Source organism: Scyliorhinus torazame, chromosome 19 (genome assembly GCF_047496885.1).
Source record: "Scyliorhinus torazame isolate Kashiwa2021f chromosome 19, sScyTor2.1, whole genome shotgun sequence".
Lineage (NCBI taxonomy): Eukaryota > Metazoa > Chordata > Chondrichthyes > Carcharhiniformes > Scyliorhinidae > Scyliorhinus > Scyliorhinus torazame.
In genome coordinates this window covers 94,759,491-94,785,276 of record NC_092725.1, presented here as the reverse complement: position 1 = coordinate 94,785,276, position 25,786 = coordinate 94,759,491, and the positions used below count along the sequence as shown (strand labels likewise).

Below are 25,786 nucleotides of genomic sequence, written 5' to 3'. Positions count from 1 at the left end.
CGTCGCGCAGTCAGTGACGGCCATGGCTGAGGCTCTAGGCAGAATGTCTGGCTCGCTGGGGGATGTCAGCCAGTACCAGGCTGAGCTTGATAAGGTTCTGCGGAACATGACGAGTTCCACTCCTCTGATGCGTCTCAAAGTCAGCACATGGGACAGGGTCAGCACCATCGGGAGAGTGGGGACATGTATTACACATTAAATATCCTTGTGCACAACCAGTATGATGCCTCTCTCACTTTCTTCCGCAATACGGCCCGACCGCCGAACCCTTTGCCCATCTTGCCTGGCATCTCCCTCTCCCTGTGGCACCTATCCCAACCTCTTCCCATGGACATGTCCCTGGAGCTCATCCCATCCCCTGGGTGTTCAGATGTTGGCTGCTGAGTGTGTGGTATTGCCTCCCGCAGTGTTCAGGCATAGTGTCCAGGCATCAAGTTGTGATGGGGATGCAAGGCAATGACTCCCACATACTACATGGCCCACCCATGGGAATCCACTTGGGTTGTGTGAAGTGCTCACTTAACCACGATTGCCAATTCTCTATTAACAATAGCCTTCAGCCGCATGGCCAGAGGCCTCAGCAGTCGGTGGGGGTTATGGGTGGTCGTTGGGGCAGATGGGCGAGGACAAGAGTTGCCCCCGGAATGGGTAAACACCATCCAGAGGTTTTCATGATGGTGCCAAAAGCGGTTGCTCCCCCCCACCCGGTTGCCCCCCCCCCAGGGCCTCCCCAACCCTCCTATGGCGGCCCACTCCTGCAAAGGGTTCCCCACCCCCAGCCGAGCACGGGGTTGGCAATCCCAGTGCCTCCAGGTTCTTTGTCTGTGACCAAAGATGGCTACTCACCTCCTCGGCTCCCCACAGGAGGCCTTCAGCCATTTTGATGTTTTTCAAAAGGAGTACCAATCAGCGCCAGAATGACCACTTGCTGGGGAGGCCGCTGAATGACAGGAGGCCGTTGGATATGGGTGGCTCTCGTTAATTGTAAGAAATAGGGCTTAAGTGGTGATAATTGGTTTCTTGCCATGCTACGGCGAGATCCCGATAGACTAAGTTACTAATAATTCCTCCTTCTCTGCATCATGTAATTTCAGAATTGTCCCAGTGTATGACACATTGCTTGTTTATTATAATCACACCAAGATCAATAAATCCATATTTGCTCACATCAAAGTTCAATCAGCTTAACATCAATAATGGAATGTAAGGGCTTTACAGACACAGGTGGGACTGCAAGCCAATCAGAACACAAACTGTGATAATGTGCTGTCAACGTTAACATTACAGAATTCATTCCTGAAGTAACCTGCCTCCATTCTGAAGAGTCCCACTTAATTGCCCCACATTGCTAATTGTTGGTTTAAGCAGAGTCAGTTTTGGGAACCGGTTTTGATATGGGCAAAGTCCGTCTGTTTTATTCACCTCTCTGGGTCATATATGACAACTTTGTAGCACAATATTTTCACAGGCCTGCATGGTCGTCTGCATTCAGGACTGAGAGTGGCCTCATAGAGGTCTTTAAAGCCATGAAATGATTTGATGTTAAACATATGTTCCCACTTGAGGGCAAAACCAAAACTAAGGCCCATAAATATCATACAGTCACAATAGGGAATTCAGGAGAAATTTCTTTATCCAGAGGGTGGTGAAAATTTGGAACTCAATTCTGCATGAAGTTGTTGAGAAATACATAGAGGCAATTCAGGGGAAGTTAGATAAACACATGAGGAAGGAAAAATTAGAAAGATCTGTTGATCGGATTCGATGAAATAGCAGTGGGAGGAGACTCATGAGGAGCATAAATACTAACAGAGACCAGTTGGGTTGAATGGCCTGTTTCTGTGCACCATATTTTATGTGATGGAGCTTCCATCAGGGCCAATTTATTTTACAATGTTTATAGTCACCAATAACGAATTGCACAATTTGAGAGAAGGCCATTTCTACCACTGCAATCTTTAAAAAAGGCCAACAATTTTTATGAAGTTGTTAAATGTAACATTTATAAGCCTTGAACCTTGATATTTAGTCACAGCATGTTGTCCAGATCACGTGATCTCATTGTGACTTATCTCGATAGTCTCCATTTTCACAATGATAACTGTTCTGATCTTCTACCAATTCTTCATGTGCTTTTCCCCTTTTCTTCTTCCAGCTCTCTTTACGGGCTCCATTGATTTGGCTTGTAGCACCATAGGACATCTTTTTCTTTGGACCGATGTAGCTTTCGTCATTAAGTTCTGTCTCCTCGGCCAGTTCATCTTGGCTAATGATGCCACACTTGTCTTCACTTGTGTCCTCAGGGTCAGCCCAGTCCTGCTTCTCACCTGAAGCAAAGATTCCGTAGAAGATGACCCCACTGTAATGGACCACCGAGGCGATCACAAACACATTCTGCCACTCTTCACGGGTCTGAAGGCAATTAATTAAAAATACATAAGAAAAACTTGATGGCTTTAAATGAATTCTGAAAGAAAGAAGAAGCTTTCTCAATCTCCCAAATCACCTCATAGGCAACAATTTTTTTCATTGTAGTGTAGTCACTTTTCTACTATAGGGAAAGGAGCAGCCAAATTGAACACAGCATGCTCCTACAAACAACAATTAAATAAATCATCTGTTTATAGTTGTTCATTTAGGGTTAATTATTGGCCAGGGCACCAGGGAGAACACCCTTGCTCTTCTTTGGCCTTTACACCCAGCAGTGGGGACAAATGGGGGCCTGGATTTATCATTTTATTGAGAGGCTCAGCTCCACTGACAGTGTAACACTCCTGCACTGCATTGGCCATGTCAACCCAAATTTTGACTTAAGACTATGGAGTGGGACCTGAACCCAAACATTTCTGACATGGAAGTGCTATCTCAGCCAAGGCCATGTGAATGTGTGAAACAGAAAAGGATACTATGGTCAGAAAAGGATACTATGGTCCATGCAACCTGGATCAACTGATAATTTCATATTTTTAAATTAAATTAAGATAACACATCAATAACGCGAAATCCCATTTAGCTGCCATGTTATCACATCCATATGTCCGATTCTTCAGCCTCTTTAACCAAACAATAAAACAATCAGCAGCAATGCTCTGCCTAATGAGTTCATTGAATCATAGGAGGCCATTCATGCCATCGTGTCTGTGTCAGCTCTTTGGCTACCCAAGAGCACTCCCCTCCTCTTTCCCCAAAGCCCAACGGATTTTATCTTTTCAGTCATTTGTCCAATTCCATTTGAAAGTTACTAATGAATTTTCTTTTACCATCCTTTCAGGCAGTGCATTCCAGATCACAATAACTTGGTGTGTAAGACAGTTTCTCCTCTTTCCTTTTTGGTTATTAAGCCCAACGGGAACAGTTTATCCCTATCTACTCTTCCAAAATCCCTTAAAATGTTACAAACCCGATTAAATCTCCCCTTAACCTTCTCGGTTTTTGAAGGAGAACAAGCCCAGTTTCTGCACTCCCTCCGTGTCACTGAAATTTCTCAATCCCCCGCTACCATTCTTATAACTCCCACATGGACTGCAACGGTTCAAGAAGGCTGCTCACCACCACCTTCTCAAGGAATGGGCAATAGATACTGGCCATACTATGCACACACCCCATGGATGAAAGAATAAAAAGACAAATCCCCTCTACACTCTCTCCAAGTCCTTTGATATTCTCCCTAAGGTTGGGTGCCCAGACGGTGACACAACACTCCAGTTGAGAAATTAAAGAAAATTGTCATTCAGAAACAGACGGAATGTTTGGTTCTACCTTATTTATTGTCATTGCTCCAACGATTAATGGACAAATCATTCCTGACAGTGTTCCCACGCCATTGGATATTCCCATCAGAATGCTGGCATAACGAGGTGCGATGTCCAAGTGATTTACATTGAACCCTGAATTCAACAACAATAGGATACAATCCTAATCAGATAGGGATGGACTGTAGAGACATTTCATCATCATAGGTAACACAACAGGAGGTCTTGTGGTGAAGTGGTTAGCTCTCCTGCCTCTGAACCAGAAGCTCTGGGTTCGAGTCCCACCCCAGGACCCAATAGTTGAGGAAGGTGTGTTGACAAATGGCCAAGTAGGTTAAGTATCAACTTGTAAATCCTTCCAACAATGGTACAAATGGGCAAGATTCATGGACAGCCATGTGATGCAAAGAAAATTGGAGCCCCGACCATCACTAGTCATAGCGCCAGACTACAACATGTTGCCACAACAATTCGGGCTCCTTGGATGGTTGCCGTAAATCTGGTTGGTTCCAACAGAGGAGGGTTCAAACCTGGTTCTGGGTGGGGTGGATTCAGGATCTGTCTCCTTGCCCTACCCATGGTGAAGGTTGTGACACTGTGGATTAGACCTGCCTTTAAGCAGAGAACTGAAGAAAATGGGCTTCCCTTTGCTTCCCATGATACCTGAACCTGCATTAACATTAACTCGCATCCATTTAACACCTTTCATTAAGTGAAATGTCCCTTTTGATCTATTGGTGATATTAGGCCAGGTGACCAAAGCTTGGGCTAAAGGTAAGTTTTTAAGGAGCATCTTAAAGGAGGGGAGAGAGAAAGATGGGAAGTTTAAGAAAGGAATTTCAGAGCTTAGGACCGAGGCAGCTTGGATGCGATGCTGTCACTTCGTTAGTCTGATTTCTGGGCTGAGTGCTGATGTTGCCAATATCTGACTATCCCTGAAAACAAAGTGGAGAGATTCAGCAATCCTTGCCAAGTGTGGAACTTGCAAGGAAATCTCAGATATGCCACCCATAATAATTTATCAGCCATGGATGGCAGTGGGAGGGGGTTCGGGGTAGCTATCCCTGGGAGGACATGGCCGCAGAATCACCTGTGGTTTTCTCAGCCAATGTCCTAGTCCCAGACTCCCCTCACTGTGTTGCAAAGCATGGTCTGCGTTTCGGTGAGCAGGATGTCCTCAATTTCACATGTCGAGTGAAGATGTTCCAAAATGCAATCTTAAGGGTTCTTCTTCACCCTCCTCTCACCCTCATACCTGTTCTTTTCTGCACCTCATTTGTTGCCTAAAATCAGAGAATGATGCAGCCCAGAAGGAGGCCATTCGGCCTATCGTGCCTGTGTCTGGCTCATGAAAGAGATAACCAATTGACCCCTCTCCCGTACTCTTTCCCCATAGCCCAGCAAGTTTAATCCTTTGAAATATTTTTCCAATTGATTTTTGAATGTTGCTGAATCTGCTTCCACCACCCTTTCAAGCAGCACATTCCAAATCATAACAATTTGCTGTGCAAAGAAATTCTCAAAGTCAAGACTGGTTTTTCAGCCCTGCAGTCCTGGTACAGAGTTGCAATTGCACAGGGTGCAGGTGCGAACAATTTGGCTACACTGCCTGACTTGTCTCCATCACTGACCCATGCTTCATTCCAGTATGGTTTTTCCACTGGGAGCCTTACAATTACTCTGTCATTCATGTGATTCATGTCACAGCCTCAGTTATTATGCACATTTCTGCCACTGTCCCAACACTGCTAAAATATGAGAAGTCATTTGGTTCATTTCAGCACAAAACAAACCATTTGGCCCATCCTTTTTGTGTCAGGTCTTTGTGAGATCTGGCCAATTATTTCCATTTCCCCCACTCCACTTTTGCTCCCTAGTCCTGCAGTTTCTTTTCCTTTTTCAAGTTTATGTCTCATTTGTTTTTGAAAGTTATTCTTACGACTTCCGGTGACGGCGGGCGGGAGGCGGCCGTACAATGGAGGGCTCCTGTTCGGGAACGGCATTTTCGGGGCTTTAAGCCCGGTCCCAGGGTCCACGGAGGCGGCAGAAGCAGGGAGAAGGAACGGAGGAGGCACAGTGAAGACACAGGAGGAAAAAAAGAACAAAGAAAAATGTCGAGGGTGAGCAAGAAAACGGCCGGAAAAAAAACAGCTGGAGGTCCGTCGGGGAGTGGAAAGGTCACCGCGGGGTCACCAGGAAAAATGGAGGCTGGAGCACCAGGGAAGGCCGCACTGCTTACGGCTGAAGAAATGACTAAGGTGATGGCTGCGGAATTTGAAAAACAGTTGGCGCAGATTGCGAAATGCATGGAGATGGTTAGGAAGGAGATGAGGGAGGTTTTGAGTGTGCTGGTGGAGGAGGCGGTTTCCCCGGTGAGGACGGAGGTGGCGAGCGCAGTGGCGGAGGTGCGAGAGCAAGGGGAGGCGCTGAAGGAAGTGGAGGAGACGTTATTGCAGCACGGTGATCAACTTGCCTCGATGGGGAAAGAGATGCTAAAAGTGATGGATACTAACAAGGATCTGCGAGGAAAAACGGAAGGTCTGGAAAACAGATCCAGGCGACAGAATTTGAGGATTGTGGGGCTGCCCGAAGGAGTTGAAGGACCGAAGCTGACTGAGTATTTTGCCGCGATGCTGGCAAAACTATTGGGGGAGGGGGAGGATCCCTCCCAATATGAACTGGATCGGGCTCATCGGTCGTGGAGGCCTGTATCAAAGGCGAGTGAGCCGCCAAGGGCAGTGACTCTGTGCTTCCGTACGTACAGGGTGAAGGAGAAGGTCCTGAGCTGGGCCAAGCAGAAGCGGGTGGTGCAGTGGGCTGGAGCTGGTATACGTGTATACCAGGACTTTACGGTGGAGCTGGCAAGGAGGCGGGCTGCCTTCAATCGGGTGAAGAGGGCACTGTACATTAGCAAGGTGCGGTGCGGCATTGTATATCCAGCGAAGCTGAGGGTGACTTATAAGCTCAGGGACTTTTATTTTGGAACGGCGGAAGCAGCGGAGGAGTTTGCAAAAGCAGAAGGACTGTGGCAGAACTGACAAATTGAGGAATGGCCATGTGCCGATGTAACCTCATGACTGTATTTTCTTCTTTTTTGTATCACTGCACGTGGGTGTAGAGATTAAAGGAGCCAATGTGGTATATATTTGGACAAGGGAAGGGACGGGACTTTCACTCGAAATGAGAGTTCTTTGGGGTGTAGGTGTATATGCGGGGTTTGTGTGCTAAAAGGTGATCTTTGGGCTTTCCTAGGGCCGGGCAAGTGGGAAAGGGACCCGGGTGGGGGCCTCCACGCTGGCCGGTTTAAGCCGGCCAGTGAACAGGAGTGAGGTGGGGGAGGGGCTGCGGCCATCGGAGCCTGGCAGAACAGGGTCCGAGTGGTCTAGCCGGGGTGGAAAGTTGGGGGGAAGGAACCGAGGTTGGGAAGAGGAGTTTTACAAGAGGCAGTGGACGGGAGGAGCTGGAGACCTGGGGTGGGGGGGAGGGTGGGATGTGGGAGGGGGTGGGGGGTGGGGCGGGGTGGGAGCAGTGTAAGATTAAGGGTGACTACGGGTAATCCCTGATTCCTTTTTGTCATTTGTTTATGTAGAGGTTTGGGGGTTGGTGGGTAGATGGGATCGTTGTTATTATGGGGACTGACATATCTTGCTGATTATTGTTTATTGTTGATGGATGTAAATGTGGGAGAAAATGTGAAAAAGGAGAATTTTTTAAAAATGTTTTTTTAAAAAAGAAAGTTATTCTTGAGTCTGCTTCCCCTGCCCCTTTAGGCAGCACGCACCAGAGGAAAGACCCTCAACCATTCTGTCCTGATTTGAGAAATTATGCTAAATTTGAGGGGACATCTAAGAAAAATGGTGTTACTACTGAAGTCATAGTGTCATGCAGTACCGAAGAGGCCCTTCGGAATATCGAGTCTCATGTCTTGCTTCCAGGGCAAGGTAGTGAGTATGTGGCTGTCACAATATTTGCATTGTTGCATCCATAAAGAGGAGATGGTGCATGGTGTTAATGTCACTGGTAATCAAGAGGCCCAAGCTAAAACCCTGGGGGCATAGGTTCAAATTCCACTGTTGCAGCTGCTGGAATGTAAATTAGATTAATTGATTTAAAAATCTAGAATATAAAGAGGTTCCAGTAACGGTGACCACAAAACCATCATTGCTTGTTGCAAAAACCCATCTGGCCCTTCAGGGGAGGAAATCTGCCATTCTTACCCTGTCTGACCTACATGTGACTCCAGCCCCACAGCAATGTGGTTGACTCATAACTGCCCCTCTGAAACGGCCGAGCAAGACAGTCAGTTCAAGTCCAATTAGGGATGGGCTGCTACAAATGCTGGCTTTGCCATTGGTGACCACGTCCCATGAAGAAAATGAAATAAAACCCAACTTCCTATCTGACAGAGCCAAGGTGGTTAATTGGAGTTAGATACAGATCTAAATATGTTCTAACTGAATGTAGAAATAGGTTCAAAGAGCCAGATAGCCTCCTCCTGTTCCAATGTTCCGACACCAACCCCACTTTCCAAGGGAAAATATGCCAAAGCAACCAGCCTATAAAGAGAATCCAAGGGAGAAGTACGCATCAAGCAATAAGAAACAATTAAGTTGATTGGATGCAGATGATTAGAATACAAGATAACCTACCAGAAATCGCAAATCCACTAAATCCAACAGCAAGGACCAAGAAAGAGATTGCAACCCCTCTGGTGTGAGAATAACCAACAATTAGCAACAGGGTAGCCTCCATGCCGAAGCCTTTGGAAATAAAACTTTACATTAGTGACTGGAATCATAATTTCAACTGATATCCAAAATTCTGCTGTGCATTGGGAGCTGTGGCATAATTGTATTATCACCAGACTAATAATCCACAGACTCAGGGTAATCCTCTGGATTCCCAGGTTCAAATCCTACTATAGTAGATGATAAAATTTGAATTTAATAAAAATAAATCTGGCATTAAACTCTGGGGTGGTCCCGGCGGATTGGAAATTAGCAAACGTGACACCACTGTTTAAAAAAGGAGGTAGGCAGAAAGCAGGTAATTATAGGCCAGTGAGCTTAACTTCGGTAGTAGGGAAGATACTGGAATCTATCGTCAAGGAAGAAATAGCGAGGCATCTGGATGGAAATTGTCCCATTGGGCAGACGCAGCATGGGTTCATAAAGGGCAGGTTGTGCCTAACTAATTTAGTGGAATTATTTGAGGATATTACCAGTGCGGTAGATAACGGGGAGCCAATGGATGTGGTATATCTGGATTTCCAGAAAGCCTTTGACAAGGTGCCACACAAAAGGTTGCTGCATAAGATAAAGATGCATGGCATTAAGGGGAAAGTAGTAGCATGGATAGAGGATTGATTAATTAATAGAAAGCAAAGAGTGGGGATTAATGGGTGTTTCTCTGGTTGGCAATCAGTAGCTAGTGGTGTCCCTCAGGGATCAGTATTGGGCCCACAATTGTTCACAATTTACATAGATGATTTGGAGTTGGGGACCAAGGGCAATGTGTCCAAGTTTGCAGACGACACTAAGATGAGTGGTAAAGCAAAAAGTGCAGAGGATACTGGAAGTCTGCAGAGGGATTTGGATAGGCTAAGTGAATGGGCTAGGATCTGGCAGATGGAATACAATGTTGACAAATGTGAGGTTATCCATTTTGGTAGGAATAACAGCAAAAGGGATTATTATTTAAATGATAAAATATTAAAACATGCTGCTGTGCTAGTGCATGAGTCGCAAAAAGTTGGTTTACAGGTGCAACAGGTGATTAAGAAGGCAAATGGAATTTTGCCCTTCATTGCTAGAGGGATGGAGTTTAAGACGAGGGAGGTTATGCTGTAATTGTATAAGGTATGAGTGAGGCCACACCTGGAGTATTGTGTTCAGTTTTGGTCTCCTTACTTGAGAAAGGACATACTGGCACTGGAGGGTGTGCAGAGGAGATTCACTAGGTTAATCCCAGAGCTGAAGGGGTTGGATTACGAGGAGAGGTTGAGTAGGCTGGGACTGTACTCGTTGGAATTTAGAAGGATGAGGGGGGATCTTATAGAAACATATAAAATTATGAAGGGAATAGATAGGATAGATGCGGGCAGGTTGTTTCCACTGGCGGGTGAAAGCAGAACTATGGGGCATAGCCTCAAAATAAGGGGAAGTAGATTTAGGACTGAGTTTAGGAGGAACTTCTTCACCCAAAGGGTTGTGAATCTATGGAATTCCTTGCCCAGTGAAGCAGTAGAGGCTCCTTCATTAAATGTTTTTAAGATAAAGATAGATAGTTTTTTGAAGAATAAAGGGATTAAGGGTTATGGTGTTCGGGCTGGAAAGTGGAGCTGAGTCCACAAAAGATCAGCCATGATCTCATTGAATGGTGGAGCAAGCTCGAGGGGCCAGATGGCCTACTCCTGCTCCTAGTTCTTATGTTCTTATTAAGAAACTAATGATGACTGTGAATTGATTGTTGTAAAAATCCATCTGGTACAGTAAGGAAATCTGCCATCCTTACCTGGTCTGGCCCACATGTGATTCCAGATCCACAATAATGTGGTTGACTGTTAAATGCCCTCTGAACTGGCCTAGCAAGCAAACCACTCAGTACAAGGACAATTAGGGGTGGGCGAAAAATGCTGGCCCAGCCAGCAACGCCCACATCCTGTGAACGTATAAAAAATAAATCCAAGTCTCATTCACCAAGCACTCCTGCGCTGCCTAAATTCAAAAGTCTCATCCTTATCTTCAAATCCCTCCATGTCCTTACCTCTCCCTATCTCGCTGATCTCTGCCAGCCCTACAATCTTCCAGGATCTCTGCATCTCTGCGCTCTTCATATTCTGGCCTCTTGCATGTCTCCAATTTTAGTCACTCCAACATTGCTGGCCATGCCTTCAGCTGCATGTGCCCTAAGCTCTGGAACTCCCTTCCGAAACCTCTCCATCTCTCTACCCCTCTTTCCTTCTTTAAAATGTGCCTAGAAAGCTACCTCTCTGGTCAGGTTTTGTTCACACCTCCGAATAGTTCCCAATGTTATTCTGTGTCAAACTTTGCTAGGGGTTGAATTTTAACCTCCGCTCTTTGTTGCCCAACCTCAACCTTTTTCCCGTAATATGGGGGTGGGGTTGGATAGGTCATCCACCAGGCCACCCACCCTTCGGACTGTTGAGGCCCTTAACTGCCCTATTTATTGGCAATTAAGAGCCTCAATCCATTTTCACTTTCATAAAACGCCGTGTAATGGCAGGTGGACCATATTTGAATGGCTTCTTTGAAAAGGCAGAAAGGAAGAGGGACACATCAATCCCGAGGGTGGGGGGGGGGGGTTCCCTGAGTGTATCAGAGGCACCACCCCCAAGATGTCACCCCCACCCTCCATTCCTACCCACCAAAATCCACTCCCCGTCCTCTTTCCACTTTTCCAAGACTCCTCACTGTTCCCTAAGAGACTGGAATGCTGGTGGCCAACGTCCCTCTTCCTGCAACTATCGACAGCCCGGGAAGCATCCATTACTGAGCCAAGGTGTGGCTGGGACTGCAGGAGCTGACAGCCAAGCTCTCGACGTCGGGACTTGCTCCAGTACCAGTGTGGTATTACTTTTTAAAAGTCGCTCCATTTGGGACAGACTTTCCTTCTGGAGAAGGGGGTAAACAAGCAGATCCACCTTCCAACCAAATCAAAACCCCAGTGAAGTCAAGCCCCTGATTTCTGATTTCTCCTATGATACATCTCAGGATGATTCTATGGTGTTAAAGATGCTAGATAAAGTTGTTGTTGTTTTTCAGCATTATGAACAGTTTTGATAGAATAAATATTCTAAAACTTTTTCCATCGTATAAGTTATCAACTTCAAACAGTCACAGATTCAAGACAATTGGAAAAGGAATCTGAGGTGAGATTGCAAGAAAATAGAACCATAGAATTCCTACAATGCAGAGGAGGACATTTGGCCCATTGAGTCTGCACTGACTCTCTGAAAGAGCTCCCTACCTAGGTTCCCACCCCCACCCTATCCCTGTACCCCATAACCCCAACTAACCTGTGCATCTTTGGACACTAAGGGTCGATTTAGCATGGCCAATCCACCTAACCTGCACATCTTTGGACTGTGGGAGGAAACTGGAGCACCCGGAAGAAATCCACACAGATGCGGGGAGAAAGTGCAAACTCCACACAGTCGCCCAAGGCCAGAATTGAACCTGGGTCCTTGCGCTGTGAGGCAGCAGTGCTAATCACTATGCCACCATGCCGCCAATGTTTTAAATCGTTAAAATATTTAAGCGCAGCGAGTTGCTGTGATCTGCAATGCCCTGCCTGAAGGGCAGTGGTAGCAGAGACCTAATAACGTGCAAAAATAAATTGCATAAATATTTGCTGGGAAAATAGCAGGGAAATGGGACTAATTGAATAGCTTTCTTAAAGAGCTGATATAGGCTGGATGGGTTGAATAGCCTTCTCCTGTTCTGAAAGATCCTTTAAATCTGCACTATTCAACAAAGATGACAATACGATGACGTTGAATGCACAAAGTTGTAAAGGTCAATCCTCGCAGCATCAGATTGTCAGTGGTTGTCATGGAGAAGGCTGACACAGTCTTTGCCTTGTCAAAAGACTGTAGACATTTAACTATGGCTCAGGAATACTTAGCAGACCATTGCTGAGGGTAGCTCAGAGACCTGAATGTCAGAGGGAGAATTTTACAAAGCTTCACTTCCAATCTGTCTCAGGAAGAGCGTGCTTTGATGCATTTGGGGTAGGTCAACCCAGGGTACGGGTTGGACAGGAAGAAACCCCGCTCCTGGTGCAATATCTGTCAAATGATTCTATGGATTCAGCAGAATAGGCACGTGGAGAAGATATCGCCACATGGGGGCTGTCCAAAACTCAGGGCCAAACGTATAAGAGAGTCACTACTAAATTCATTGGAGAATTCAGGAGAAACTTCTTTACCCAGAGAGTGGGAGGATTGTGGAATTCACTCCCACACGGGCTTATCTTGTGAGGAAAGTTTGGATAGGTTGGGCTGAAACCCATTGGAGTTTAGAGGAATATGTGGTGGTCTTATTGAAACATATAAGATCCTGTGGGTAATTGATAGGGTAGATACTGGGTGTATGTTCCCTGTTGCGGCGAAGACTAGAACTAGGAGACAGAATTTAAGAATAAGAGGTCTTAATAAGACCGAGATGAGGAGAATGTTTATCTCTCAGAAGGTTGTTAGTCTTTGGAATTCTCTTCCCCAGAGCGCAGTGGAGGCTGAGTCGTTTGATTTATCCAAGGCCGAGTTAGAGAGATATTTGATGGACAACAGAGTCAAGGGTTATGGGGAGCAGACGGGAAAGTGGAATTAAGACCACAATCAGGGCAGCCATTCAAATGGCAGAGCAGGCTTGAAGGGCCAAATGGCCTTCTCCTGCTCCTAAGCCCTATGTCTCTATAAGGAGTGGCTGAACTAAATAGCAGAGATGCTTTTAAGGGAGGAAGGAATAGTTGAATATGTTGCTCGGGTTTAATGAAGAAAGCTGGAAAGAGGCTCAGGTGGAGCATAAGCACCAGCATTGACCAGTTGGGTAGAATGGCCTGTTTCTGTGCTGTAAATACAATGTAATTCAAATTGAATTCCACCCTCCTCTTCCAAATTCACTGGTCAGGAAAAGAGGGAAAGTGAAAACCCACTCACTGACCCTTGATAGCTCTACTCCAGTTCACATTTGTTGCCTTTCCAATGTTCTAGTAAGGTGAGTGGTGTCTAAATGTAAACCCTGGAAGGCTGTATTGGGTGGGGTTGGTGGAGGTGGGATGCGACTCTGGGGGATTGTGGCTCCATTGGAGAAACTCAGCTTTTGGAAAGTGCCAGAGTGGTTAGAAGTGTGCCTAATGTTCTGGAATGCTGTTGATGGCCCAGGAGAAGCAGGCAGCCTCCCTATTCAGAACAGCAGAAGAAATCCTCCCAACCTTCCCCATCCCCATTTTTCCTCTGACCCCCTTGCCCAACCTTGGTATGTGTTTATGAACCCTCCACCAGCACTAAAAAAAAGACCAGTTTTCAACTGTAATTCCCACTCTCACCCCAATTAACTTCCTCCAGTCCCAATTCCCACTCTAGCCCCACTTTAATTCGATTCCACCAGTCACAATTCCCAATCTCATTCCAATTCAATTCCTCCAGTCACAATTCCCAATCTCATTCCAATTCGATTCTTCCAGTCACAATTCCCAATCTCATTCCAATTCAATTCCTCCAGTCACAAGTCCCAATCTCATTCCAATTCGATTCCACCAGTCACAATTCCCAATCTCATTCCAATTCAATTCCTCCAGTCACAATTCCCAATCTCATTCCAATTAGATTCCTCCAGTCACAATTCCCAATCTCATTCCAATTCAATTCCTCCAGTCACAATTCCCAATCTCATTCCAATCCGATTCCTCCAGTCACAATTCCCAATCTCATTCCAATTCGATTCCTCCAGTCCTAATTCCCAATCTCATTCCAATTCAATTCCTCCAGCCCCAATTCCCACTCTAGTCCCACTTCAATTTGATTCCTCCAGTCCCAATTCCCACTCTAGCCCCACTTCAATTCGATTCCTCCAGTCACAATTCCCAATCTCATTCCAATTTAATTCTTCCAGCCCCAATTCCCACTCTCATCCCAATTCAATTCCTCCAGCCCCAATTCCCACTCTCGACCCAATTTGATTCCTCCAGTCCCGGTTCCTTCTCTCGCCCCAATTCGATTCCTCCAGTCCCAATTCTCACTCTTGTTCCAATTCGATTCCTCCACTCCCAATTCCCACTCTCGTTCCAATTCAATTCCTCCAGTTCCCTCTCTCGTCCCAATTCGATTCCTCCAGTCCCAATTCCCACTCTCATCCCAATTCAATTCCTCCAGTCCCAATTCCCACTCTCATCCCAATTCAATTCCTCCAGTCCCAATTCCCATTCTCATCCCAATTCGATTCCTCCAGTCCCAATTCCCACTCTCGTTCCAATTCAATTCCTCCAGTTCCCTCTCTCGTCCCAATTCGATTCCTCCAGTCACAAATCCCACTCTCATCCCAATTCGATTCCTCCAGTCCCAATTCCCACTCTCGTTCCAATTCAATTCCTCCAGTCCCAATTCCCACTCTCATTCCAATTCAATTCCTCCAGTTCCCTCTCTCGTCCCAATTCGATTCCTCCAGTCCCAATTCCAACTCTCATCCCAATTCAATCCATCCAGTCCCAATTCCCACTCTCGTCCCAATTTGATTCCTCCAGTCCCAATTCCCACTCTCGTCCCAATTCGATTCCTCCAGTCCCAATTCCCACTCTCGTCCCAGTTTGATTCCTCGTCCCAGTTTCCACTCTCGTCCCAATTCGATTCCTCCAGTCCCAATTCCTACTCTCGTCCCAATTCAATTCCTCCAGTCCCAATTCCCACTCTCGTCCCAATTCGATTCCTCCAGTCCCAATTTCCAATCTCATTCCAATTCGATTTTTCCAGTCCCAATTCCCACTCTCGTCCCAATTCAATTCCTCCAGTCCCAATTCCCAATCTCATTCCAATTCAATTCCTCCAGTCCCAATTCCCACTCTCATCCCAATGCAATTCCTCCAGTCCCAATTCCCAATCTCATTCCAATTCAATTCCTCCAGTCTCAATTCCCACCATCGCCCCAATTCAATTCCTCCCAAAGTCTCAGGATTCACAGGGTTAGTCTCTCTGGTGCCTTAACCAATCTTCCTAATCTGGTCCTGATTTCATTTCAGTGTTGATGATGAACTGCATTCCCTCATCATTCGTTCGGAGTGTCTTTCACCCTGGGTGACTATAGAGTTTCGACCTGTTTCTGTTTCCTTGTCTCCATTCGGATCTAAATGGTATGTCCAAGGTTCCACTGGTTTCCTTCCCAATGATACCATGTCTCTTTGATTGTTTTTGATATTTCCCGGGTCCGTCTCAATTCTGTAAGATCCTGGCTGTGGAGCTCCTTCTATTCCAATGCCTTCTTTCTGTTGATCTCATATCCACACTCTCTCTGGGCTGCAACATTTACAATTCTTATGCTATCTGTCTGAAGTTGAAATTATGAGCTGACTGTCTCTTTGTTGCTCCTCACGTTTCCTAACTTTCTCATAATCATCTGAGGTAATGTTAGGTGGTAGCGTTTGTTGTAGAGCCAGAAATCATGATCACTGCTGCCTTCCCATCAAAGGAACTGATGATGAGGATCTGTTTTTTTACGGAGGTTCTGCAGTTAAGAAGGGTTAAGTTAATATCTTTGTTCCTTTTCGTCAAGTCTTTGATTGTTCAAACTTCTCTTTCTGCTTCCCCATTTGGCTGAGGACATCAAGGTGAACTAGACACGTGCCTGAAATCATATTCCTGCACAAAGTTATAGAACAGCTCGTTAGCAAACTGAGGTCCGTTGTCTGACACTACGACGTCCGGAATGCCATGTGTCAAGAAGATTCTTCTTAGTGATGCAATGACTGACTTGACCATGGTGCTGTGCAGTCCACTCACTTCAAACTATCAGGAGTAGTAATCAATGACGATGATGAAAACCTTACCTTTCAACTCAAATAAATCACTGCCATGGCCTCGAAGGAAAAGTGGAGGGTGCCAGTTGTTCTCTCTGCTGTTTGTTGCCCAGGTAAGGCAACTAATGATTAACCCTTCAATGGAGTGACTGATGCCTGACCTACCAGGCAGACTGCTGGGCTCTTGCTCTGTATTTCACTATTCCCAAGTGACCATGCTATATTTTTTGGAGAATATCAAGTTGAAGTGTTTTAGGGATGGCTAGTCTTCATTAAAATCGAAGAAATCATCAATGATTATGAGATGTTTTAACTGTTCAAAGTATTAGCAATATACTGGGCTATTAGGAGTTTAATCCAGCCATCTGTTCTGGTTTGATTTGTCATCCGGCTGTTGCTCTTACTTAATCTATTGTAATCGCATTTTTCTCCATGGCTGGTAAGTATTTAGTTTTGAGCCAAGTTAATGCTTCCACTTTCTCAATAAAAGGTAAATCTTCCAGCTTGACTCGTTCAATTCTATTCTTGATAATGTATCAGATGTTGTCTGTTACTTCCCTACGACGTACTCAGTAATTGAATCATATCTCATGAGTATCAGCCTAAAGTATTGAATTCTATGTGGCATTTTTGCAATTTCCTTTAGGTTACGAAGAATAAGCAAAGGCTTGTGGTCAGCTTCAATTTTAAATCTTAATCCCATGGTATAATCAGAGAACATCTCACATGTCGCTGCTAATGTTTCTTTCTCAATGCTTGCATACCTTTACTCTGTGTCCATGAGAGACCTTGAGGTGTAATATACTGGTCTTCTTTGTCCGTCTTTTTGAATTTAAAGCAGCACTGCAACCAAACCTGCAGCACGCATCAGCTGCTACCCTTGTTGGCAATTCTGGGTGATAGTGCACTAGACTCTCTGGCGAAAATAGAAGATATTTGATCTTGTCAAAAGCATTTTGCGACCCATGTTCCAACACTACTTTTGACCTTGTCTCAACAGCTGTTGTAATGACTCGTTGATTTCCACCAAGTTTGGTAAAAATCTGCCTACTTGATTGATCACCACCAGGAATCTTTGTAATTTTGTGATCACTCTCGGCTGTGGGAACTCTCTAATCACCTTGGTTTTCTGTGGATGGGCGGTAATTCCCCAGGGTTGCCTAAGAAATTTATCATAGACTTTGAAAAATTGCATTTGTCATTCCATGTCAAATCTGCTTCTTGTAGAACTTTGAAGGCTGCTCTCACCCAATGGTCATGTTCTTCCTTTGATGAACCCTGTACGAGAATGTCATCCAAATGGCATATCACTCTTTCCATACCTTCCAGTGTCTGAGACATCATTCTTTGCAATTCTGAATGGTAACCTGCTAAAACAATAGTGACCAAATGGGGTGCTAAAAGTAATTAACAATCTGGATTCTTTATCCAAACGGACCCTCCAAAAGCCGTTTTATATCCAGTTTTGTGAAAAAAGCGCTGTTTGCTAATTTCGCGAGACTTTTATTCACTGATGCCTTCGGGTGGATCTCAGGCGCTACTGACTAGTTTAATTGAGTCAAAATCACATAGTTTACGGAAGCACGTCAGCACAGTGGCTAGCACAGTTGCTTCACACTCCAAGGTCCCATGTTCGATTCCCGGCTGGGGTCACTGTCTGTGCTGAGTCTGCACATTCTCCTGTGGGTTTCCTCCAGGTTCTCCGGTTTCCTCCCACAGTCCAAAAGATGTACAGGTTAGGTGGATTTGCCGTGATCAATTGCCCTCAGTGTATGAAAAGGTTAGGTGGGGTTACTGGGTTACGGGGATAGGGTGGAGGCATGGACTTAAGTGGGGTGCACTTTCCAAGGGCTGGTGCAGACTCAATGGGCCAAATGGCCTCCTTCTGCACTGTAAATTCTATGATCTATGATCCATGATAGTTTGTAACTGAACCATTAGGCTTTGGTACTAATTCCAGTACCATTCCAGAACACCCCATCGTTGGTATCGTAGCTGGAGAGATGATTCCTTGTGTTGTTTTTTATTTTATTGTATTTTTTCAATTAAGGGGCAATTTAGCATGGCCAATCCACCTACCCTGCATATCTTTTGGGTTGTGGGGATGAGACCCATGCAGATACAGGGAGAATGTGCAAACTCCACACGGATAGTGGCCCTCGATGCTGTGAAGCAACAGTGCTAGAGATGACATCTTGTTATAACATGTACTCAATCTCACTTTTGACTTTGTCCAAGAATGGTTGAGGGATCTATCTTGCTGTGAAGAGATAAATGGGCTCGGCATCCACCCTTAAGTTTACATAATATTCTCTTTTCAGCTTTCCAAGGCCTGAAAATGGGGATGGAAATTAATTTCTGAATTCACTACTGCATTGCCTATCAGAAATGTCAACAACCTTGTAAATCAGCCCCAACCACAAGCTTGATCTCTACTCAACAGTGATGGCTCCTGATACCGTATAACATACAAGGATTCAATCATTTGTTTGTACTGGTAGCTTTATCTAAGATCTGGATCTGGACTTGCTTCAATAGTTTGGCTTGTAGTTTGTGATCTGTACTCACTACAACTTGGATTCTAGGCCTGCATCCACTGCACCCAAGACGCTCCATTCTCAGGTGAGTCTTCAATCCTGTTTTTCCCTTCTTAACCTTTTTTCCAAGGATTTGGAGGTGTTTCAGGTCTGCAGTATTCACCTGGAGATTTTCTGTTTCTTTATGCTCTGTCCACTGCCATCATATTTTGTCTTGCATTTGGCATCTGGATAGGGCTTCTTTAGGATTTGCCTGTTACCCTAAGAATGCTACTGCAGACTATTATTCCTGTTTATTTACAGATCAATACACACCTCAGTACTCTACATGAGGTTGTATTTCTGCTTCCCATCAGATCTCAGTTACTTAATCATATTGTGATGCATGTAAGAAATTGGTATATATATTGCATTATATGTATCTGGTGCAGTAAGGGTTTTAAATGCCTGAGTTAGGGTGTGTATGTATCTGCTCCTGGTTTAAAAATAAGACAGACACTGGCTGCAATAGGTACAATTAAGATGTCATAAAAGTGCAACCATCACTATTTGAAACCATGCTTATGTTTACAAGGAAAGGCCTAAAAGGTTTTTGTTATGATTTCTGGGGAGTAGACAATTAGAAACATTGGGTGGGATTCTCCGTCCCGCCATACCCATTTTCTGGTATGGTGCGCCCCCGCCGGCAGTGGGATTCTCCGTCCTGGCAGCCTTCCAATAGGGTTTCCCATTGTGGGCACGCCCACGCCGTCGTGAAATCCGCGGGCGTGAATGCGCTGCCAGCAAAACAGATGATCCTGTCGACAGAGAATCCAGCCCCTTGTATTTAAATTTAAGTAATTAGGTCATGGGTCTTGAGTGGGATTAAGATAATGTAATTAATAGGAGGGGCCAGGTCTGTACCAGGTCTCTGGGAATCAGTTTTGCTGAAAGCTGTAAGCTGAACAACAGTTTCTGCAAAAGGCTGTTAGGTGAAGCAGTAGTCTGACACAGTCAAGTATCTCTAGGCTGCTCCTGACCGGATCTTGCTCTCCCTCTCTCTTCAAGCAGTTTTTCAAAATATCTTTCGATCTAAAGATGGGGAAATAATCATGGCCGGGATTCTCTGAAAACACGGCTAAGTGTTGACGCCAGCATAAACACCGGAGTGTCTCACGCCAGCGTCAACGGGCCTCTTGTCCCAGCGATTCTGTTGCCCACAGGAGACCAGCACAGCGCTGGCGTGTTCGGCACTGCTCCAGCTGCCATATGCGGCCCTGCACTGCTCGCCGCAGAGCCACACAGCGGGCCGGCGCGGAAGGAGGTAGGCCCCCCCCCCGGATTGCGCACACTCACCAATCGGTGGCCCCCGATCGTGGGCCCGGCCATCATGGAGGCCCCCCCTGGAGTCTAATCCCCCGCCCCCCCCCCCCCACCAGGACGGCCACCGCGGCCCCGGGTCCGAGCTCCCACTGGGTTGGACCATGTTAGATCCACGCCGGCGGGAACTCGGCCTGTCACCCACGAAGAATCGCCGTGGGGAGCTCTTTCATTGGCCCCTGGCTGGCGCCGCGTCGACCGCATATGCGCGGCTGGTGCTGGTTCTCCAGTTGCCGGAGAATCGCGTCCCGCCGTCGGACCGGCGTCGTGGGCCGTCTCGGCGTAATCTCCGATTCTCCGAGCCGGCACGGGCTTGGAGAATTCCGGCCCACGTGTTTGTTAACTTTACTTTGACCTGTGATGGTTTTTTTTGCTTGATTGGAGATAAAGAAGGTAGCAGTTAGGAGTTAACCGTGTTTCATTTTATTGTTAAGCATTGTTTAACATGTAGTTTAATACTGTGCTAATAATAATGTTTTTTTTAAAAAGGCCATATCCCTATTTGTGCATGGAGTCACTCCTTTACAAATTAAAAAAAAGTCATTGGGGTTCATGTCCCGTATTCCTGCAAAATTTGGGGTCTGGTCCAGGATCGTAATAATGTGACATTGCATCATAGTTGCATCAGCAGTTACATCAGCATCAGGTGCTTGCGATGTTAACCCTTTACACTTTACAGCCTCAATATCCTTCCTCTGGGTGCATAGATACCTCGGTTTGAGGCCCATTAAGTTTTATGAATGTCATTTTCTATACAACTCTGATGATAAACCTAAGATGCTGTGAGTTCTTTATTTTTTAGACAGCCTCATAATTAAAAACACACATGGAACATACACAATACTGAAACAAACAATTGGCTGACATCCTGTAAAAGCAAACGCTAAGAATTTGATGACCGAGTTACCTCCGCAATTCATGATTTTTCGGACAGATGTTGTAGATAGAATATTTCTGCTCCTCAGGAAATCGGCTAGCTGTCCTCCAATTGGCACAACAATGGTCATCACCATGTGAGGCACAGCCGACAGTATACCCACCTGCCAGGAAGAAGGTTTAACATTGCAGTGATGTAATTTAAGAGAATATAAATATTTAATGAAACTGGTGAATTTGGTAAGAGTAACTAACACCAGCTCTTGTTACTTATTCTGCACGGATCTCACTGTTAGACCTTGATTTTTAACCCTCAATTCCACCCTTTACTCCTTATTCCATCCGTTAATTACAGTTATGACTCCATGCCTTTTATTCTGGGCTTTAAGTGGAAAGGTTTGTTCTCATCTACCCTATCATTGACTCACACAGCACAACAGGAGGCCATTCGACCCATCATGCACTTTGAAGGAACAATCCAATTTGCTCCATTTCTTTGCTCATTCCTTCAAAATCTCTCCCCTTCAATTCTCCTTTTGAAAGTTACGAGTGAAGCTGCTTTCACTGCCCTTTCAGGCAGTACTTCCCAAGCAACAACTCGCTACAACCCGGGTCTTCTGCCAGCTAATTGAAATTCCTGTCCTTTAGTTATTGCACCCCCCCCCCCACCCCCCACCCCCACCCCACCACATCAGTTTCTCCTGATTTACCTGATAATTTTGAAGACCTCTATCAAACCTCTACTATTGAAACTGCTTCTCATTTTAAAGATCTCTGTTTTTTAGTGAGGATAAAAAAAAAACAATCACCACTTTATATGTGAATTTCACAAGTCGGTAGCATACTTTAATAAAAGCAAATTACTGCAGATGCTGGAATCAAACCAAAAAGAAAATGCTGGACAATCTCAGCAGATTTGGCAGCATCTGTAGGGAGAGAAAAGAGCTAATGTTTCGAGTCCAGATGACCCTTTGTCAAAGCTCCTTGACATACTTTACTTGCCTCATTACCATTGCCTTTCCATGTTCAGTACCACTCGCAACTATTTAGGTATTGAAGCATTCCGTGACCAAATGCTACAAAATCTGGACAATATCCAGGCTTGGACTGACAAGTGGCAAGTAACATTCACACCACACAAGCACCAGGAAATGACCATTTTCATAAAGAGAGAATCTAACCATCTCCCCTTTACATTCAAAGGCAATCCCCCACAATGAACATCCTGGAGGTTACCATTGATCAGAAAGTGAACTGGAGACTTCCGGTGGCGGCTATGAGGGACTAAGTCGCACATTTGGTGGCTCCCGCTCTGGCCAGACTTTTGGACCTCTTCCCCCGACTTTTTTGTGGTTTTGAGTTTGGGCTTTTGTTATGGGTCAGGGTTTAGAGAATCCAAAAGTGTATAATGGAGTTCACCTGACCCACAACTTTTAATAGATTGTGGTATGGGGAGCACACGGCTCACTCTACAGGTGTGGTACAGCAGAAAATGAACCAGTGTTTTTTAAAAACAAAACAATGTTTATTCTATGAACTCAAGTTAACCTTTTTAAAACAAACAGTGAATATCTTAGCAACCATTAATTCAAAGGTAATCCCCAAAGAATACAACACTAAGTAATCCTTTAAGCTGTATTTTAACATCCAAAAGACTTAACAAACCTTTAAACAGGGGCACATTAGGTTCACATTCACTATTGAGAACATTTATAATTCTGAATTCACCAAATGATCCAGAGATAGTCTTTGGATGGCAGAGATCAACAGGACAGCTCTTTGTTTAACTTCAGCTGCAGCTCACTGGAAAACCCAGACACACCCAAGCTTTTTCTCAAAGTGAAACTAAAAAGCAGAACCAGAGTTCAGCTCCACCCACACTCTGACATCACTGCAGTAACATGAGCAGCTAACCATTTCTTAAAGCGACAGTCTCATGACACCTCCCCCAAGAAAAAAAAACCATCAACTTCAAGATGGTTTCATTTTTCACCTTTTCACCATCCTTTAAGAAATGCACACAGTAAATAGGCTTTATCGTTGCAAAAAACAACACACGCAAACAGGTAAAATAATAGTCCATTTTTTTTTGTTCTTCTTCCTCCAACTGAACTCCTTCTGTTCATCACATGCGTGACAAAGCATCGGCTATCACGTTTTCCTGGCCTGCCACATGTACTATTTTTAAATAAAATGGCTATAACAATAAACTCCAGTGAAACAGCCTTGCATTGTTATTCCAGAATCGCTCCAAAAACGTCAACGGATTATGATCAGTATATATAATAGTGTCAGACGGAATGCTGGTCACATGAATGTGAAAATGTTGCAAAGCCAGCACCAAACTCAAACTCTCCTTCTCAATCATTGAATACTTCTTCTGGTGAGAATTCAATTTCTTTGAAAAACAACCAATAGGCCGCTCTAGCCCTTCGTCGTCGTCTTGTAGAAGCACCGCACCTACACCCACATCGCTCGCATCAACCGCCACTTTGAATGGTTTGGTATAATTTGAGATGGCTAACACAGGAGCAGTGGTTAACACAGTCTTCAGGCCGTCAAATGCCTGTTGACACTCCGCTGTCCACTGGAATTTGTTAAGTTTCTTGAGCAAGTCCGTCAGTGGAGCAACCACACTGCTAAAATTTGATACAAATTTCCGGTAAAATCCACTCTACCAAGAAATCGCATTATTTCCCGCCATGTCGAGGGTATCTGAAACTCCCCAATAACTTTTGTTTTCACATCCCGTGGGACCATTCGACCCTGTCCGATTGTATGGCCAAGGAAAGTGACTAGGGCTTTTCCAAATTCACTTTTGGCTAGGGTTATCACCAAACCCACCTCCTCAAGTCGATCGAATAACTACATCAGATGTTTTAAATGGTCTTTCCATGTCTGGCTGAAAATGACCAGATCGTCGATGTATACCGCACAATTGGGTAGTCCTGAAACGACTGTTAGTCAACCGTTGAAATGTGGTTGGGGTGTTTTTCATGCCAAATGACATAACTTTGAATTGGTATATACCATCTGGAGTCACAAAAGCTGAAATCTCCTTCGCCCTTTCGGTTAAAGGTACCTGCCAGTAACCTTTAAGTAAATCCAATTTGGAAATAAAAGCGGACTGTCCCACTTTCTCAATGCAATCCTCCAAACGTGGGATAGGATAAGAGTCCGTTCTTGTAACTGCATTAACCTTTCTATAGTCCACACACAACCATTGGGTACCGTCTGGTTTAGGTACCATCACTAGGGGTGAGCTCCATTGGCTGCAACCCACTTCAATTATGCCATTTTTAAGCATACTCTCAATCTCTTTGTTAACCTGTGCCAATTTTAAAGGGTTAAGTCTGTATGGATGTTGTTTGATTGGAACAGCATTTCCCACATCTACATCATGTATAGCCATTTTAGTACTTCCCAATTTATCTCCACAAACTTGCCCATGTGATATCAATAACTCTTTCAGGTCAGTTCGTTTTTCCTCTGGAAGGTAACTCTCCAATTTATCCCAATTTTTAAGAACATCTTCATTTTCAAATTTAATTTGAGGTATGTCAAATTCACAGTCATCTGGATTTGGTTCATCACTTTGAGTTAGAATCATTAAAACCTCCTCCTTTTTCTCTCCTTCCCTTTCAAAGTACCTTTTAAGCATATTCACATGACACACTCGGTGAGTCTTCCTTCTATCTGGTGTTTTTAACCACATAATTCACCTCACTTAATTTCCTTTCAATCTGATCAGGTCCACAAAACCTAGGTTTTAAAGGCTCACCTACCACTGGTAACAACACTAAAACTTTATCTCCACTGGCAAAACTACGAACTTTGGATTTCTTGTCCACGGCCCGTTTCATCACATTTTGTGCAACTTTCAAATGTTGTCCAGCCAATTCACCTACTCTATTTAATCGTTCCCTAAAATTTGACACGTAATCCAATAATGTAATTTCCGATTTCTCACCCACCAATTTTTCCTTAATCAATTTAAGTGGTCCTCTTACCTCATGACCAAAAATTAGTTCAAAAGGACTAAATTTGGTTGAGTCATTAGGTACATCCCTAATTGCAAACAGTACGAATGGAATTCCTTGATCCCAATCCTCTGGATAATCTTGACAATAAGCCCTCAACATTGTCTTTAATGTCTGATGCTACCTTTCTAACACTCCCTGCGATTCTGGATGGTACGCAGTTGATTTAAATTGTTTTATTCCTAAGCTATCCATAACTTTGTTGAATAACTTTGAGGTAAAATTTGATCCTTGATCCGATTGTATTTCTGTGGGAAGTCCATATCTAGTAAAGAATTTAAGTAATTCCTACACAATCTTTTTAACTGTAGTATTACATCCTGGAATAGCCTCTGGAAACCTAGTAGACACATCCATTATAGTCAAAAGATATTGATTCCCACTTTTTGTTTTAGGAAGCGGTCCTATGCAATCAATTAGGACCCTTGTAAAAGGTTCCTCAAATGCTGGAATGGGTATTAAGGGTGCTGGTTTTATCACTGCTTGAGGTTTCCCTATCACTTGACATGTGTGACATGATTGACAAAATTTAACTACATCTTTATGTAGTCCAGGCCAATAAAAATGTTTCTGGATTTTAGCTTGAGTTTTCCTTATCCCCAAATGACCTCCCACTGGTACCTCATGTGCAACTCGCAATGTCTCCTTTCTATACCCTACCGGTCAAACTACTTGATGAACATCTGTCCACTTT

At 44.6% G+C, this 25,786-nt stretch overlaps 1 protein-coding gene across 1 annotated transcript in view; it reads right to left on the bottom strand.

Moving 5' to 3' along the window:
• Window positions 1–1,114: 1,114 nt before the first annotated feature.
• slc17a8 (solute carrier family 17 member 8) overlaps window positions 1,115–25,786 on the bottom strand; it is a 124,540-nt gene continuing 99,868 nt past the window's right edge. The window contains exons 9-12 of the mRNA XM_072484832.1: window positions 21,084–21,216; window positions 8,402–8,512; window positions 3,760–3,887; window positions 1,115–2,412 (exon numbers count right to left, since the gene is read on the bottom strand). Coding sequence (XP_072340933.1) covers window positions 2,059–2,412; window positions 3,760–3,887; window positions 8,402–8,512; window positions 21,084–21,216 — 726 coding nt within the window. The 3' untranslated portion in view covers window positions 1,115–2,058. The remainder of the gene's footprint in view (window positions 2,413–3,759; window positions 3,888–8,401; window positions 8,513–21,083; window positions 21,217–25,786) is intronic.